Source organism: Balaenoptera ricei, chromosome 16, assembly GCF_028023285.1.
Source record: "Balaenoptera ricei isolate mBalRic1 chromosome 16, mBalRic1.hap2, whole genome shotgun sequence".
Classification (NCBI taxonomy): Eukaryota; Metazoa; Chordata; class Mammalia; order Artiodactyla; family Balaenopteridae; genus Balaenoptera; species Balaenoptera ricei.
Window position 1 is genome coordinate 41,130,940 of NC_082654.1, and position 12,710 is coordinate 41,143,649.

The 12,710-nt window shown below is 33.2% G+C and overlaps 1 protein-coding gene across 3 annotated transcripts in view; it reads left to right on the top strand.

Moving 5' to 3' along the window:
• The window catches only part of PRKG1 (protein kinase cGMP-dependent 1), a 1,231,781-nt gene that overhangs the window by 1,111,537 nt on the left and 107,534 nt on the right, over nt 1-12,710 (top strand). For all 3 annotated transcript variants that reach the window (XM_059899096.1, XM_059899095.1, XM_059899097.1), the window contains one exon: nt 9,256-9,330. In XM_059899096.1, the coding sequence (XP_059755079.1) occupies nt 9,256-9,330 (75 nt within the window). The remainder of the gene's footprint in view (nt 1-9,255; nt 9,331-12,710) is intronic.

A 12,710-nucleotide genomic window follows, 5' to 3' on the forward strand; every position in this document is an offset into this window, starting at 1 on the left:
CTTCTGTAAAGTAGGGTTAATTGTACTTACCTCATAGAGTTGTTGTGAGATTTCAGTGAGATGATGGCGGTAAAAAACAAGACTGAACATGTCGTAAACAATAAATATTTAAGAAAAATAAGTCAATCAATTGAGTGGAAAAAGAGGGCAAAGGACATAATTTGGGTAACTGCTTGCCTTTAAGGGATAGGAGAGGAAGAAGTGTGTGTGTGTGACACATGCTGAGAAGTGGCATAGAGGAGGAAGACGAGGAGAATCAGGGAAAGAACAGGGTAGTTCAGCGCACCGGCACAAGCTTCTGTTTCATGGCTACAACCAGAGAAGGCCAGCGGGGCCATGACTCTCAGGTAGGTCGCTGAGGATGGGAGCTGGAAAGGGACCATTGGGATTAACAGCAGATAAGTGATAACTTTGAGGGAAAAGTCGTAATAAGAGTGAAAGAAAAATGGGACCAGAATGCTAGGTTGCAGTAGGTTGAGAATTAAATGAAAACTGAGGTTGATAGGAAATGAAGTTTATTCAAATTGGCTATTTAGTCATAAGGATGGTTTTGTGTTTTAGGATTGGAGAGACCGTTCTAAACTGAAAGGAAGGAAAAGTCTAAGGGAGACCATGGAACAATAAGAACTATTGTAATTGATGGAGCAAGAGTCCAGAGGAGAGTAATGATAGGGTTTGTGATCAGGAGTAATGAAGACGGGATTTGCTTTAGAAAGAAGTTGGGGTGCTGCTTTCCCTGGGAGAGAAATACAGTGATAATGTCAGTGTACTTTAGGTCCAGGGTAAGAAATGGAAATGAAGAATTTAAGTTTTATGAACTTCTCAAAAATTACAAATAAAAATGTTCTTAAAGAGCCCAGACACACAAGAAGATGTATCTTCTAAATTGCTGTTAAGACTTCTTCATGAAACTTTCTATTATGAACTGAATATTTCCCAAATCCGTATGTTGAAGCCCTAACCCCCTAGTATGACTGTATTTGGAGAGAGGACCTTTACAAGGTAAACAAGGTTAAATGAGGCCATGGGGCGGGGAGTAATCCAAAAGGACTGGTGTTTTATAGTTAGAGGAAGACACATCAGGAGGGTGTGCACACAGAGGAAAGGCCATGTGAGGACACAGTAAGAAGGGGCTGTAAGTCGGGAAGAAAGACTTCACCAGAAACCCACCCTGCTGGCACCTTGACGTTAGACTCCCAGCCTCCAGAACCGTGAGAAAATAGATTTCTGTGGTTAAGCTTACACAGTCTGTAGTATTTTGTTGGGGGTATCCCTAGCAGACGAATATGTTTCCTAATTGGAACTTCCATAGATATAATGCAATAGAAGATATAAGATGATCTGTTAAAATAAAAGTTCGTTGTCTTAAAGAACTGGATTGACAACAAAGGGAGGATGTGAGAGAAAGCAGATATTTGATATCAAATTCTAGCCCCAGCATTAAACAACTGGCTTCAGCTTTCCATAGTGGGAGATAAAAATGATGTAACAGTTGGTATTATGGGTATTAGAGTCAGTCTGCCTCCATTTAAATTTCATTCTGATACTTACTAGTCATATAACCTTGGGTAATTACTTAATTGTCTTAGCCTCAGTTGCTTTACCTGTAAAACAGGATAAACTCACATGAAATAGTTTGTATAATTCCTAACACATGCTAGTTAACATTTTCATGTCTTGCTTGATATTTTTATTACAAGATTTTCTGATCGCTAATTTGTGTCATTAAAGGATATATTTATTTCTTAGCATCTAATGATTCTTAGAAGAAATAAAAAGAGCAGAATAGATCTGAAATAAAAATCCAGACAGACCGATTTTTGTAAAAATGTTACGCTAGAGACTAATGTTGTCTTTGTTTCAGTTTCAAGGCATAAATAAGTATACTAAAAAGATATTCTGAGGTAGGTTTATTGTGCCATCCTAGCATTTCATTTTCAATTTACTTAAAAAAATCAGTGACTTTCATAATATTTTATGTTCCCATGCCACTTTTCTTAGCCAAAGTTTTCTAGAGGCAGTCTTTAAATAGTTACAAAAAATATAGATTGTTTTAACTGATATCTGATATAACTGATATATCTACATAAACTAAAATATATCATCTATGGAGTTTTATTGTTTTTAATAAAATGGCCTACTTATTTTTAGACAATTTTGATTAAAATATATAAATTTATAAATTTCAAATTATTTCTAAGTAAATAAGCTTGAAAAAATATTGAATAGACAAAGTATCCATTGTTGCCATAGATTCTGCTTTGAAAATAGGAAAATCTGGAGGAAATGAAACTTATGAATTTGGCATGCTACTGTAGTCTATACTTAAAAGCATATTTTTCTCTATAACTCAAAAGGCTAAACTACCACATGAGACTTGATTCTAATCTCTTCTGCTTTTGATTGAAAATGAAAGTTGTGCTACATTTTAAAATTCTTTCTTTTTTTTTTTTTTTTAATTTTTATTTATTTATTTATTTATGGCTGTGTTGGGTCTTCGTTTCTGTGCGAGGGCTTTCTCTAGTCGCAGCAAGTGGGGGCCATTCTTCATCGCGGTGTGCGGGCCTTTCCCTATCGCAGCCTCTCTTGTTGCGGAGCACAGGCTCCAGACGCACAGGCTCAGTAGTTGTGGCTCACGGGCCTAGTTGCTCCGTGGCATGTGGGATCTTCCCAGACCAGGGCTCGAACCCGTGTCCCCTGCTTTGGCAGGCAGATTCTCAACCACTGCGCCACCAGGGAAGCCCTAAAATTCTTTCTTTCACTTTAATTCCAACTGGGATTCATGGATATAAATTCCATTATAGGCTAAAATAATTACGCTAAGTTACTGTCCCATATATAGTTCAATGATAAATCGCTAAGTGTTTCAAACCCATATTTATAGCAATGTATGTCTTCATTAGGACCCCAAATTTAGATGATGATTTCATTTTAACTAAACCTTTGTCCTAAAAGTTCATCGTTCATATAGGTAAATGTTCAAAGAGGCACACACTTTCAACTTGTAAACCTTGAATTTTATATAAAACTTTGCTTCAAAAAAACTTAAGTGTTTTCTTGTCTTCTCCTGGTCACACAATAAATGAATGAATGAATAAATGAATGAATGAGCCCCCCACCTATCCATTAATTCGTTTCAACTTTCTATTATACACCAGGCAATATTCTAGTTCCTAAAGAGTTATTGATAAATAAGATAGACTAAGTCCCTGATCTCATGAAACTAGTTGTAGTGTGGGAAGGACAATAGATATTTAAACAAAGTAGTTTTTAACAAGTGATAAATGCTGATATGAAAATAAAAGGGGTTAAAGTGACAGAGAGTAACAGCAGTTAGGGTTTGAGGTAAAGGCTACTTGGCTATGGTTAGTCAGGGAAGACCTGTCTGAAGAGGACACACTTAAGCTGAGACATGAATGGCTTTAAGAAAAAGCCATGCAAAGATCTAGAGAAAGAATATTCGAGGCAGAGGTCAAAGGCCCTGAGGGAGATGCAAACGATGTATTCTTAAGTCAGAGGGAGGGACTTCCCTGGTGTCACAGTGGTTAAGAATCCGCCTGCCAGTGCAGGGCACACGGGTTCGAGCCCTGGTGTGGGAAGATCTCACATGCCACGGAGCAACTAAACCCATGCGCCACAACTACTGAGCCTGTGCGCTAGAGCCCGTGAGCCACAACTACTGAAGCCTGTGCGCCTAGAGCCGGTGCTCCGCAACAAGAGGCCACCGCAGTGAGAAGCCCGCGCACTGCAACGAAGGGTAGCCCCCGCTCTCCGCAACTAGAGGAAGCCTGCGTGCAGCAACAAAGACCCAACGCAGCCAAAAATAAATAAATAAATGAATTAATTAATTTTAAAAAAAGTTATAAAGTCAGAGGGAGCATAGTAGGAAAGAAATCAGTCAGAGAGGTCATAGAGGAGTGACATGATCTGATTTACTTTTTTAAAAGATTACCCTGCCTACTGTATAAGGACAAGAGTGGCAGTAAAAAAAAAAAAAAAAAAAAAAGAAATTTTAATAATTCATAAGAGAGAGAATGGTGGCTGGGACCAAAGGGGAATAGAAAAAAAAAGGATTTATTTCAGATTTTTGAATATGCCAAACCCAACACCCTATATTTGGCTAAGAACTCGACCATACATGAGTGGTCAAAGCAAACACATAATCTGGGCATCTGCTGGTTTACTCCAGCTAATGTGAAAAAAAGGCTGGGAAATGAGCAGGGAAGGCCTTCTCTGGGTAAAGACCTATTCCCATCTCTCCAAAGTTTCCACTTTATCAATTATGTTTTGGATTACACATTAATTAATGTGTAATTTGGATTACACATTACACACTAATGTGTGTAATTTTGCTTGCAAATATAAACATATGTACAGAATAAAAATACTGATAAGAAACCTGCTCATAAAATTATCACTGCTTTCTCTGAAACTACTGTCATATATAATTTTGAGTAGATAACTTTCTTTTTATAGACACTAGAGCCTTCCTTCTGATAAGTATTCAACCATTCTTCACCTCCTGCCTTGTATTATAATTGTTTCTCATCTCTAATATAAGGCTGTAAATTCCATAAGGGTGTATATTGTTCTCTTTCTATAATCCACAGTAGCCTGAGTCGTTCTTTATGGATTATAGGCATTGCATAAATATGTATGTGGATGAACAGATGGATGGATGGATGGATGGAGGGGTGGATAATTGAAAAATTACAGAAGTTGGCTGGTTTTATTGTATTTGGGGCTCATTTTCCCTCTAAAGAAATGTATTCATATGTTACTTGATAGTATAAGCCACTAATAATTATGACTGCTAATTAAAAATAAAAAAATCAAAAATAACGTAACAAACACAAGAGCATTTACCTGAAGCCACAAAGTGAATTAATAGATTTTTTTCAATAAAAGCAGCAAAATAATGAAGGATGCCTCTAAAATCTTGGACGTAGCTAAGTAACAATTGTCCCAACTAATTTGGACACTGAATTTCTATTTTCTTTTAATAAATATATTTTAAAGGATTTATCCAAGATTCATGTTAAAAAAGTCTAATGGGCTATAATCATATACACTGTCAAATTAAGAGAGCTATGTAAGAGTTCAGATAATGCTTGACAAATGTTTTGCTTAGCACTATTGAAGTATTTGCAATACTTTCTGATTTAAGATTTTACTTTTGACTTATTTTGACTTACAATCTTTAACTCTTAAGAATAGATTACCATCTTATTTAAGGATGTAATAAAGAAAATGTTCTAAATAAGTTTTGAGATTTTCTCTCATCCTCTTTTGAATTTGAAAAGATTCTATTTTAAACATTTTTATGTAAGATTCCTAAACAATATAGTTTAATAGGGAATAGGAGATCATGAGGACTAAATTGACTACTGTATGTTATTGCATACATGATTTATGAATATAAAAAGTGCTTTGTAAACTGTAAAGTGAAATATAAATGCTGTTGTTTTTTAGCAGCATGATAATGCTGATGTCTGATATTTGAACTGCCTTTCTAATAATATAATAGCCTGTTTCTCTCTAGACGAAGTCTCATCATATCACAACTGAAGAACAAAATTATACACTTTTAAGACATACCACTGAGTAATCAGCTCCCTTCAAAAGGATGTTTTGGCTTAATAATGAAAACATCTTAATAACTGAAATTATTACCCACTGAGTTACTGTCACTATAATGTTCTAAAACAGACAAATTTCCTGGAATGAGAAATGCAGCCCTGTTAACTGATATTACTTAAGGAAAATTTCTATAAACACCATTCTTGATGTGAAAGTCATCATTGCTCCCCCCTCCCTCCCTCCTTCTTTTCTTTTTTCCTCTGCCCTCCCTTTCTCGCTCCTCCCTTCCTCCATCCATCCTCTCCTTCCTTCATTCCTTCCTTCTTCTTCCTTTTCCACCCCTTCTTTATAAGTATGTTTAAACTATAAACATTAAGCATAAGAGGGATTTTCCATTTGCTCTCTTTCTACCTTAATACACTCAACTAATAACATGTTTTCCACCTCCTTAAAAAATTCAGTCAAGACTTGTTCAAGTTTGATTTTATATCCCAAGAAAAGTAGCAGAAGAGTGCTTCATGCTTAGTGTGTGTGCAATAAGGTTTGCTGTTGAAATGCCCTGAATTAAAGTCTTTTGCTCATTAATGTCCCCTACGTTTATTCCAGAATTATGTTGAGTATATGTGAAGTTGGCTATTTTATTTTACAGTGCTAAAATATAACTCATACATGAATTGTGAGTTTGTTTAAAGAGAGAATTTAATGATTTTCCTCTAGTCTTCTATATTTGTTATAACTGATAAATAATGGTATGATTTCTGCTCATTCAGTTGTTAATGTTTTCAAAACTTTATATTATAATCCCTTTCTGATTGAAACACCAAAGTCTTCTCCTTTAGTAGTCAAGAAATGTCCTAGGACCCAAGTAAATATTTAAAAGGCATCTGATACCTATAGTAATACTTTCTCAAAAGTCTGTTTGATGAGGGTCCACACAATGGCAGATGTTCCTACAGAGTGTCTGTGACAGGGAGAAATGAAATACTAATTAGTTCATACTTGCACCAGGAGTGATAAATTCTGAAATGCCATCAATTACGTTTATCAAGATGTCCTAAATTATTCACTGATCAGTGCAGAGATACATAGAGACAGTTATTTGGAACTTATTAATATTGCTTGAAAATGCTACATTTTCTTAAAACTGCTAGTTAAGTATACTGATTAACTTATTGTTTGAGGAAACAGAATATTAGCAGAATGCATTTGCTTCATATTTCAAAAAATTATTTGGCCAGGATTGCTTTCTAAATAAAGATTATTTATAAAGGACATATGTTTCCAATTCTAAAGTCAAGATTATGATTCTGCATGTTTTTATTTCAAAAAGAAATTCCATATGTTTAATCTCTAATTGAGAGTATAGATATAAATGTTTTTATAGATAGTTGCCATGCCCACTCCTTCATCTGTGTGCGTATGTGAGTGTGTATGTGTGTTCATGTCTGTGTGTGTGTGTGTGTGTGTGTAGATGGATAAGTAGATATTCTATCATGTGTATACATGTGAGGACCTATTACTTTGGCTGTGAAAATGTTGCTTATGGAGTTTTTAAAAATGAAAGTATTCACTTATGATGTAAGAGTAAGTTAAAACTCAAGATAATAAATCATATTAAATCATAGCTACTTTATGATTACATCTCTATAAACAACAACAATAAAACTATGCAGAGAAAAAAAAAAAAAGAATTACATAAAGATGTTCCTATTAGTTATTTGTGGTTAGAGAACTATGAGTAAGTCTTTAATTTCTTCTCTCAGTTTAAAAAATATTTCCATAATAAAAAATCAATTGCACATTAAATGAAAAGGGTTTCCTCAGAGAGAATTTATTTCAAAAATAATTTTCTCTTATATCAAAATAGGGGCCTTTGGTAAGTACATATAATTTCGCTTAATTTTTTTTTTTAATCTAGTAGTAAAAAAAAAAAAATCATAAATATTGGATCATTACTACCCCATAGAAAATTTGTATTTTAAACCAAGGGCATTTAAGAAGACATATGAAAAAGTCTTACTTCAAATACTTCTTTTGTTCATTCTTTTTAAATCATGGATATGACTAAGATTTAACAAAAAAGGGATATAAACAGCTCATTACCAGGTCTAAAAATGTTTTTTTCCCCCCAATCAAGCTAACCTTACTTTTAAACTTATTGCTGTGATTAGACGGTTTCTACTTTTAAAACTCTGTACAGATTGGCCAGATGTAGGCTCTTCCATTTGTATACTTTACTAACAGAAATTTCAAACTGTATTTTCAAAAAGTGATCTGCATGGTTTTAACTGAGCCTAGTGGGATGAACAGATTTTCTTAAGTAAAAAAATCTCCATCTTTATCAAATTTGTTATCAGTTTGCTCTCTAATTCTTTGATAATACACTGATCTGCTTAACTTAAGTAGATACTAGGAGGAAGACAGGAATTTTTATTGATTATTTGAATTCTCAATATTACTATGTGTTTTAAATGTCTAAGAGCACAATCTATTAATATATTCGAGTGTGTTTGAAAAGCTAAGTTTTAGTGGTTGTTGTTCTTTGGTTTTACCACTGAATGCACTTTGGTTCCTCTCTGTCAATGCCTTTTCACAATGTTTGGATTTGGTTGTATTAAAAATATCTAAGTATTATAAAGAACAGGAGTGGGTATTAGAGAATATGGGTTATAATTCTGGATATGCTACTAAATTGCTGTCATCTTGGATAAATAACTTAAACTCTCTGTGCTTAAATTTCATGTTATTTATGAAAACAGAAAATCAACCAGATATTATCATTTTATTCATAATAAAAGAAATATTGTATTTTACTTTACAGTATCAACTCATCTAGCCTTAAGGAGTTTCTGTAAAAGCAGACTTTCTCTAAGTAATAACCAAGATATTCTATGGGGAAATGGGGAATTTTACCACATAAAGAACAATGGCCAAAATCATATTTGAACTATTCTCAACCATGGGGGTTATATTTATCAATTTATTTTATCATTAATTATATTTTTGAAAATTTTATAAGGACTGCTGCCTATTGCTCATTCATTCACATTCATTCATTTGACCTTCATTAATAAATTCATTACAGAAAACTTGACACTCTGTAGAATACAATTCTTGATTCCTTGGCTTTCTGTCTAGTCATTTTCTTTTGGTCCCTTTTTGTATTAGAAATACTTAGTGTATTTAGCCCAGCATTCTAGATACCCTGACCCTCAGATGAGATCATTACCCAAGGGCCTGAGATAATAGCTGCTCCAGTCCCCTTATAGCCAGCCCTCCGCCCCCCCAGCAGAGTGTCAAGTTCCTCTTTATAGTTTTTTTAAAAAAGTGTATGTAAAAATGATAAAGCAACATTTAAATTTAAATCGGCAAACATGCTATACATTTCATGCCTATTTTGTTCTTTAATACTCACAACACACAAAGCCATTTGCATGTATTAATATTATAGAGGTTTAAAATTAAAATGTAAAATCTCACAGCACTTTAAAAGAAGTCCCTGCTCTCAATTTATATCATTATCACATAAGTTTCTTAATAATGTACCTAGATTAAATGTTTGCATTCATTTTTATTTAGATCCTTTCAGATTGTTTCAATATATCATTGACTAGGTTGTCATTGTTACAGTTTTGCAGAGGATTTATCCTAATCACTGTGTTTTTCCTCTGACAGCTCTTTCAAGCATTTGATTGGAGGATTGGATGATGTTTCTAATAAAGCATATGAAGATGCAGAAGCTAAAGCGAAGTAAGTGAAATTTTGGGGGGTCTTAATTTTGATTTTCAAAAAACGATTTTGAATAGAAATGAGATCAAATATTTTGTTGGACTTAAAGCTCTACACTCTGATAGGAAGAAAGTAGCTACTTAAGAGTAAAAATAAGCAAGTTATTCAAGGTAATTATTACATAGTATACTCACTTAGTAAGTACATCTCTCCTTGAACATGAAACCTTAATTTTGTGAGGAAGATCATCTGGACAAGGGAAAATGGTTAGTTTAAAATCCAGTGTAAACAATTGAATGTTAACACATTATTTCTTCCACTGAAAACACTTTCTGAATGAATTGCGGCTGTGTTCACCAGTTACTTGTGAAATTATATGAAAAATAATAACGCTGGAAATATTTTCTCGTGAATCCACCGTTGCTTTACATTGAACTTTGTCGACAAAAATTAATCAGTCGATCTAAGAAAGAAATGGAAAATTTTATTCAAGCCAAATTTGAGGATTATAACCTGGGAAGAGCAGCTCAGAAAGCTCTGAGAACTGTTCTGCCTATTAGAAGTCAAGGCACAGTTATACAAGTTATTTGAGACAAGAGGGCTGTACATCAAATGATGTATTATTGACATAATCCAGATCTAAGTGTCATATGACCCCTTATGAGTTCAAGTAGGAAAGTTATCATTAAGGAGTTGTCTTATTGACTCTAGGAGAATGTTGCTCTTTATGGTTCAGCAGGTATTTCTGCCTATGGGGAAGGTTTGGTCGATGCATAATACAGATACACAAGGCACAGTGAGGGGAGAGAGGAGGCCAAAGGGCAGAGTAAAATTTTTGTTTGAATTTTCTTGTCCTGCCATAAAATGAATTTTAGTTCACAACTTCAATGATACTAAGTTATCATAATGATATGAGATAGTACATATGCCATTAATTGTCATTTTTGTATAACAAAATACATTTTTATCTACTAGAATAATTTACTTTAAAACAAAGCTTTAATTTTTTTTAAACAAAAATGTGAAGTAATTTGAGATTGGCTTTTTCTGCAAAATTGTTAGGTTACTTTTTTTAAAAAGTGTAATCTATATAATTCTCCTCTTTCTCCCAAGAAAGTAATTTAAGTAAAACCAATTTAGTATTTGATATCATACAGGATACCTGAAAGATTAAATCAATAAATATCAGTAAGTAGATAGTGCAGGGGAAGAATTTGATTGGTTGGTCTTGTAGTAACCTAAAAAGCAAAAGGAATAAAATAATTTCTTTTGCCTTGAGAACCTATGAAGATTAAAAATTTGGGCTAGAACTAATTAACTGATTACTATTATTCATTTTGACTGATAAAATTCTATTATTTTCAAAGCTGTATAAATATATTCACATTTTCTTCTCTATATAGTTTGCTTTTGTTTCCTCTGTTCCTTGTAGGGACATAGACTTACATCCTGTAGTCAAATGCAAGCAGTGCCTCTGCTAAGATTTGCTGAGGAAGTTACACAAAGCCAGTTTTAACATCAAACTCCACACAGGCCTCAGTATTGCCTGTACTGTGGCTGATTGGTATTAATTTTCTGGTTTTCTACATTAGGTTAAAATACATATTAATGCTAAGTTTAGACTTTAGTTTCTGGTAGTTACACTAATCATCCTGAGATGGTACAGGGGGGCCATTTAAGGTACCTTATCTGTTTTGAAAGTTATAAAACTTTGTTATTATTGGACATTATCCCTAGAGGAACATTTTCTTGCAATATAAAAGCTCATATTTATAACTTATGTCAGCAAAGTTCTTCTTGAGTTTATATATTCAGTTAAGGTTACTATGGGTCATTTTATATATATTTCTATTTGTATATATACATATACACACACACCACTTTATATAAATGTGTATTTATGTATACAATTAGTGGTAATCTTTAAAATTTGTCTAGAATCTACTTGAGCAACTATTTAAATATTTGTAGAGTTACTGGAAAAGTCAAAAGTCTTTTAAACTAAAATATTCTTTGATCTAGTTCTGTTTCTCTGTTAAACTTTAGACAGATTCTCTAATGAAAAGTTTTTGTATAACTCCTATTTACTCTACCCAAAGTCAAGACCAGTCACTGGCTTAAAATTGATCAGTGGCAGGAAAGCAATTATGAATTAGTTATATCCTTCTCAGTGTACTGTTGGCCTTACAAATGTTAAACTGTATGTGTATCTCACGAATTCTGGGCATTTATCGGTTCACTTGCACATGCTTCAACTAAAGGTAGGAAGGAAAACAAATACACTGAAATTCAGATTCAGACAATTTAGAAGATAGGTGTGGCAACAGTTCTTCACATTGGAAGAGAATCCATCAGTATGAAAAACATGACTCTGAATGAGGACCAGAAGCCTCGAGTTCTGTTCCGGGCTCTGGCATTTCCAACCAAGTGATTTTGGTCATGTCTCAACAGCTATCTCTCAGTATCATTATCTTATCTATGAAATGTTATTTTTGTGGTTTAATTAATGGTGATATGTAAAAATACTTGGTAAATTATAAAGGGCTGTAAAAGTAGATGGTGTTGTTTGTAGAAGTAATCATTGGAAATATACCCTAATGCATTTGCTAGATGGTTTGATTTATAGACAATTATTGCACATGTATTATGTAAACTAATTTTATCTGGGCAAGGAGTCTTTAATCTTATGTAGTCAAACTAGTCTCAATTTAGCAGAGTGTCGTAAAATTAAACCTAGACTGGAAAATATCCATAAATATCAATTTTATAAAACTAGAAACATTTAGTTAAAAGAAAGTTCAATTATGATTAAAGAACAACACGGGCAATGAAATGATGACCTACCTCTAAGTATTGTTATTTGAATTATTAAATTTAATAGATTATAAATTAGCCATTATATTTATACTTAAACATAAATCAACTAGGATAAATTAGTTTGAATTTTTCTATTCAATTAATACTAAATCCAAATGAGTACATAACCCACATACCTTAATATTATTATTTAGAAAATGGGAATAGCTTGATGAAAAAAAAAAGTCTAAGACCATTGATCTAAATTCTAGAGAGACTGATAATGTAAACTTTATTCCTCAAAATAGCTAAATAAATAAGTAAATATGGAGCAGGTGTTGTGATGCTTTTTACACTGTTAGCATTTTATAGCTTTCTAATAAATAATTAACATCTGAAGATTTCTGAAGTTGAAAGCATCTTTTAAATTAGGTATCCTATCACCCAGAGTAAGTAAACTGTAAACTATTCCCCAGGGAAAACTTTTTAGTTGAACTAACACATTTAAACATCTATTTGTGTTAGCACTCTTTTCTCTCTGTGTTGGATTTCTTCCCCTTAAGTATATTATGCCTTCACTTTGTATTTAAGGAACTTATAAGGTT